The 5,417-nt window shown below is 42.6% G+C and overlaps 1 protein-coding gene and 1 pseudogene across 1 annotated transcript; both read right to left on the minus strand.

Moving 5' to 3' along the window:
- Window positions 1-1,379: 1,379 nt before the first annotated feature.
- LOC109473268 lies at window positions 1,380-2,284 on the minus strand (annotated as a pseudogene).
- Window positions 2,285-2,687: 403 nt separating this feature from the next.
- Window positions 2,688-4,736, minus strand: LOC109473273. The gene is made up of 3 exons (XM_019773149.1): window positions 4,444-4,736; window positions 3,153-3,312; window positions 2,688-2,969 (listed from the first exon to the last, which is right to left on the minus strand). The coding sequence occupies exons 1-3, from the start codon at window positions 4,570-4,572 to the stop codon at window positions 2,848-2,850; spliced, it is 411 nt and encodes a 136-aa protein (XP_019628708.1). The 5' UTR covers window positions 4,573-4,736; the 3' UTR covers window positions 2,688-2,847.
- Between the last annotated feature and the right edge of the window lie 681 nt (window positions 4,737-5,417).

The following is a 5,417-nucleotide window of genomic DNA, read 5'->3' on the forward strand; positions in this document are numbered from 1 at the left end:
TTGGGGTAGGGGTGTCCGTAACTTCGGCACTTTTCCAGTGGAATGCTGGGGGCATTTCTGCCCAGGACCGAGTCACGAATCCGTCCTCCCGCCTCAACAAAGTGTCTTCCAGTCAGGTCTGCTAAATCTCGACGTCCTTCGTTGTTTCTTCTCCCGTCGGGAAGGGGCTCGTTGGAGTTCCGCCGACGTACGTGTGTTTCTCAGTCACAATCATCAACAAATTATAACAACAACAAAAAAAAAACTTAAAGGAAACAGCTGCGCTGTAGTCACGTCATGGCTGCAGTGTCACAGTGGGGGGGAGGGCAGCACATGGCATCATGGCGACGTCTTCTTCTCCCGCTCATCATGCTGGAATTCCGGGGTGAGGGACAGGCATCCCACCGCTGCCACCAGTGTAACGAACCGTTCCTTGGCCCTGTCCCCCACCCCAGGGGTATCGAAATGAGACGAGACGCAGAGAGAGATGAGGCTCTAGCAAGTACTCTCCAAGCAGAGGTTGGTGGGGGAAGATCGTCACCGTTTTATATATTCCTCGTTTTTTTTTGTCGCCCCCCACCAACCTCTGCTTGGAGAGTAGGTGCACTGTCGTCCAACGCCTCGCCGTCCGATTCGCCCGTCGTTTCTTCAGGTTGGCCGGGTCGGGTCAGCGGTACCGGTGTTGTCGCTCGCCGTTAGTGCCGTACCGGTCGTGGCTGGCGGACTGGACGCTGACCGCATACATCTCTGGGTCTTCCCCTACGTAGTGGAGGATGTTTTTAGGACCTTCCTCATCGCCATAGTCCAGTCTGTACAGAAGGGATAAAACATTAATCAAACAAAAATTGACACGGAGCGGAGACAATCCAATTCATATGAATAAAATCAACAATGTAAAGGAAAAAAAAAAATTAAAAAATCGTGGTTTAATAGCTTCCAGATATCCTTTGGTCGCTTCTCACCCAGGGAATGTCCTCTGGCCAGTACACGGGGCGGGTCGCGGGGTCCCCCAACTTGGGTTGGGAGCTGCCGGGATTCAACGCCCTGACCCAAGCTGAAACTGTTGACCTCACATCGTCGTATTTCAGCTTGTCGATTGGTACTGGCGGTTCTTTTCGAGCTCTCCGTTCTTGATTTTGACGAACAACGAAGTGTCTTCTTCAGTGGTGGCCTTCCGTTTCCTGTCTCTTCTTTTCTTTGATGGGGTGTTAAAAGATGTGTTTAAAGAAAAGTGTGTCAATTCCTTCATTTTATGTTGAATTCATGGTCAACATAAATAGTAATAAGGGAATCTTCCGCAACAAGAAAACAAGCAGTTTATCAGTTTTCTTTAAAGATGTCGAATAGTTTGAAATATTACCTTTGGAAGTCTGCATTGAACCAGCATGCTTCACCACAATCTAGGGCTTGCGCCTGTAGCGCGTCAGCCTGTTCATACTCACCAGCTTGGCCTGGAGGCTGACATACCGAGACTCCTCATGTAGAAGTTCCACCAGCAGGTAGAAGGGCAGACTGTGCTGCGCCTCCTTGTTCAGGCGAGTATGATACCCTTCGGTATCATTGTTGGTGCACACAGGCTGAAAGTACACTGACCACTCCTCCACGCTCCACACGCTGTTGGTCAACCACTCCTGCTCCATGTAGGCTGTCAGTTCGGCGATCGAGGGGTTGTCAGTCAGCTCTCGTAGCTCCTCGAAGGCACGCGGGATGTGCTCCGCCAGCAAGAAGTACCATGGGCTTCCTCGTCAGCTCGTACGCTCCCGCCTTCTCGTAATAGGCCGGCTGAGTCATAAAATACGAAGAGTTGTCATTCAAATTACATATGTTCATAAATTAAAAACAAAAAAAGTGTACTTAATTTTGACATTCAAAATACAAAACATTAAACATGTCATGTACATATTGATCCTCTGGATCTTGCGATACATGGCCTGTGCCTGTGTTAGATGAAATGCACAGCCCTTCCTGCTGCACGTAGCTCTCACCGCCCCCTACCCCCACCCCGCCCTCGAAGTCCATAACAAAGTTCTCAAGCCGAGAATCCCCGGATAGCAGATCCTTGATTGCCCGGAACACCTATAACGACAAAACGAATCGCATCCATCAATCCACAAAATTAAGCATTTGTTTTGAGGCAAATCGTAAAAAAATCCATGAAAATAAGCATTTGTTTTGAAGTAAATCCTACACTACTTCTGTGTAGTGAGCAGTCAGCTGTTGGTCATTGGTCTGTGTAGATACTGTTGGCTGTTGGGTGGCATTATCTGTTGGGGATTCTCACTACCCTGCGTTGACGAAGTTGCATCCTGCACCTGGGGGTTGGGAGAAGAGTGGGTTGTAGCACACAGTTTGTTCTAAAATTTATAGATCATGAGGTCTTTCTAACAGAGAAGACATATTTTGTAATACAAAATGTACTTTATTGTACACAGTTGTGAAGTAAATCTGACTTCTTGTTTCATTCTACGGTCTTTCCCTCCTGGTATCTGCTTGATTTTCATCAGACTGTATCTATTACCAAACAATCACTTGAACCAGTCAACACATGGGTACCTTGCATCTTAACCTTTTGTGAAATATTGGGTGCTAGAATACTATAACTTACAATGAAATGGTTTATAAGAACTGAGGGGAAAAAGATGCAAAAGAATGACCAGTGGATCTAATGTCAATGAGGCTCTACAGAAAAACCAGCACATTCTGAAGAACCATAGAACATAAAAAATATGGTGTAAGACCATAAGTGCACTACTAGTTGAAATCCACTGAAAGATATAGTTGGAAACCATTGACTATTTCGTGAGGAAATTAAGATATGCTACAAGTATAAATGGCAGGCTATCATGTAAAGGACACATAAACAGAGCCCTATACATGTATAACATGCATTTGGTTAGCAAACATACCATATTTCTCATTCAGTGTTACTCTGACCTCTGCTTGTAGATCACTTAGATGTTTCTTACTGCTGGCAGTAGCAGTATTTCCATCTGTAAGCAAAAACGAAATTATTAGTCATTTGTTCAACCTACATGACCATGTATATTTCATAGAGAAAGCAACTTTTTTTATTCGCATGCTCAAATCAGTTTTGGGGTTCCCAGAGGATGTCATCCATATAATCAAATCAACATGGCCTTACATTAGCAAAGGAAACTTGATGACTAACATACCATTCATGGCTGTAAGGAACTCGAAGTGCATTTTGCCTGCCCTGTCTGTGAGGTACTGTCTGCCTCTTGGGGTACCAGCAAACTGCACTCCTCCTGGAGAGGGAGTTGGGCAGTACAACATCACAGCCATCTCCAGGCCGCAGTTCTTGAAGTCTTCTGACTGAAATGAAATATAGTCATTTTATTTTATTATAATTTTCACTAAACAACTAGAGTTCCACGATCTCATACCTTCGCCAAATGATGTTAGCTTTTATGATTAAGAAATTATATATTAATCCCCATAATTATGCAAATAGGATCCTCAATTGCATGAATTATGTGTTGATCATATTCTCCACCAAAAGACAGTCTTATCTTAACAAAGAATGCCATGATGACATTTTCTCATAAATTATGCAAATGAGGTCCTTATTTGAATAAGTTATGTTTAATTATGTTCACCTTAACTTAACTTTCAAACACCCCAAGTATAAAATTCCAGGCAGTTACCACTATGCAATTATAATATTTTCTCATTAATTATGCAAATTAAGTCTTCATTTGCATAATCGATATCTCCCTGTGTTTCTCTCATTCTTAATAACATATGTCACAAGCTTGAACTTCCTATTATGGAATGCAGCTGATAAATAGAATTTCCTCATTAATTATGCAAATTAAATCCATATTTGCATAATTGTAATATCATTATGTCAAGCATCACTCAAGCTACCTCCATACCAAAAATTACGATGATCCATCAATCGGTTCTTGAGTTATCCCCCTTTAAACATTTGTCCATTAAACCCCCCTGCAGTTCTAGAGCAAGCAACTAGGGGGCTCAAACTCATGTCACTTTATCCCAGGCACAAGAGCTATCTACCGTCTAAATTTCGTCACTCTAGCATGTCTGGATCATGAGATATCAAAACCGGAAGTTCTGCTGCAGTACCATGACAAGCCGCCAGGTGGCCCAAAATCTAATCATTTTGAGGTCTCATCAAGACCTACCCACCTACCAAGTATCAAGACAATCCATCAAGACCTTCTCAAGTTATCGTGTTGACAGACAGACAGACAGACACACACACACATACACGAACGCCCCTGAAAACATAACCTTCTTGGCGAAGGTAACTACCGAATTTGTGAATTGATAAGACAGCGTACAAAAAATGTATCAGGATTATGGATGAAACGCACTTTGATGAATAGCTATCGTCTTGAGTAGTTGTGATTTGGATCAGTCTACATTTTGCTTTTGACAGCTGCCAAGTTTCGGAACAATCATTATACATTTTTTACTAACCAGGCTGTGTAGTCGCTTCACCAGATGATTGCTGTGTGCCAGCTTTTCCTCTTCTGTTAGGTCCTCTATTTTGACTGCTTTGACCTGGTCTGCCTGCTCTTGATACCTCTTCTTTGCATCCTCATCCATTACTTTCCACTGAGTGTGTATCCGTTGTAGCTTTTCCTTGTTGGTGGCTTCAGTGGCAGGACCTATAGTGGTTCAAGACAAGTAAATATTTCAGTGATGATGCCATTGAACAATGATTTGCAACTTGTCATTATGATTTGACTACATGCCTGCAGCTGTTGCATTATATATAGCTATAACATACTGTATATGATTCTTCCTCTTCTTAAGTCAATGTGAAGGAAATCTTCGGGTGACCTTGTTTTTCATTGAAATTCCAATTTTGTTTTGTCTGCCATAATGACATAAAAATCTGAGGAGTACAAGTGATTTGCCAATTTCCCAAGTACCCAGTTTAGTCATCTTAAGTGAGACAAAGTAGATATTTTCAGTTTGTATACTCAAGACTCTGACAGTTTAGTCACTAAAAATTGTTATTAGTGCATGATATAGCTGCAGGCTGCAGTGCTGTCAGTGGACTGATGATGACAACGAATGGTTCGGGGGAGTTGATGCACGACGGTATGGCCTGAAAGAAGAATGTTTTGCCGGCCCCCGTCGGCAGTCCAACGAAGACGTCGTGCCCATCCAAAATCCCCAACACGGCGTCCTCCTGACCCTGCCGCAAAGTTTCATAACCAACTAGAGTTCCCCGATCTCATACCTTCGCCAAATGACTGACAAATTATAGATTAGATTATTCCCCCCTGATTTAAGAAATAGGAACCTAATTTTCATGAATTATATCATTTTATCATAATCTCAACCAAAAGACAGTCTTATATAAACAAACAAGGCATTCTAGTATTTCCTAATAAATTATGCAAATGAGGTCCTGATTTGAATAAATTATGTTTAATGATGTT

Source organism: Branchiostoma belcheri, unplaced genomic scaffold (assembly GCF_001625305.1).
Source record: "Branchiostoma belcheri isolate BF01 breed outbred unplaced genomic scaffold, Haploidv18h27 scaffold299, whole genome shotgun sequence".
NCBI lineage: Eukaryota > Metazoa > Chordata > Leptocardii > Amphioxiformes > Branchiostomatidae > Branchiostoma > Branchiostoma belcheri.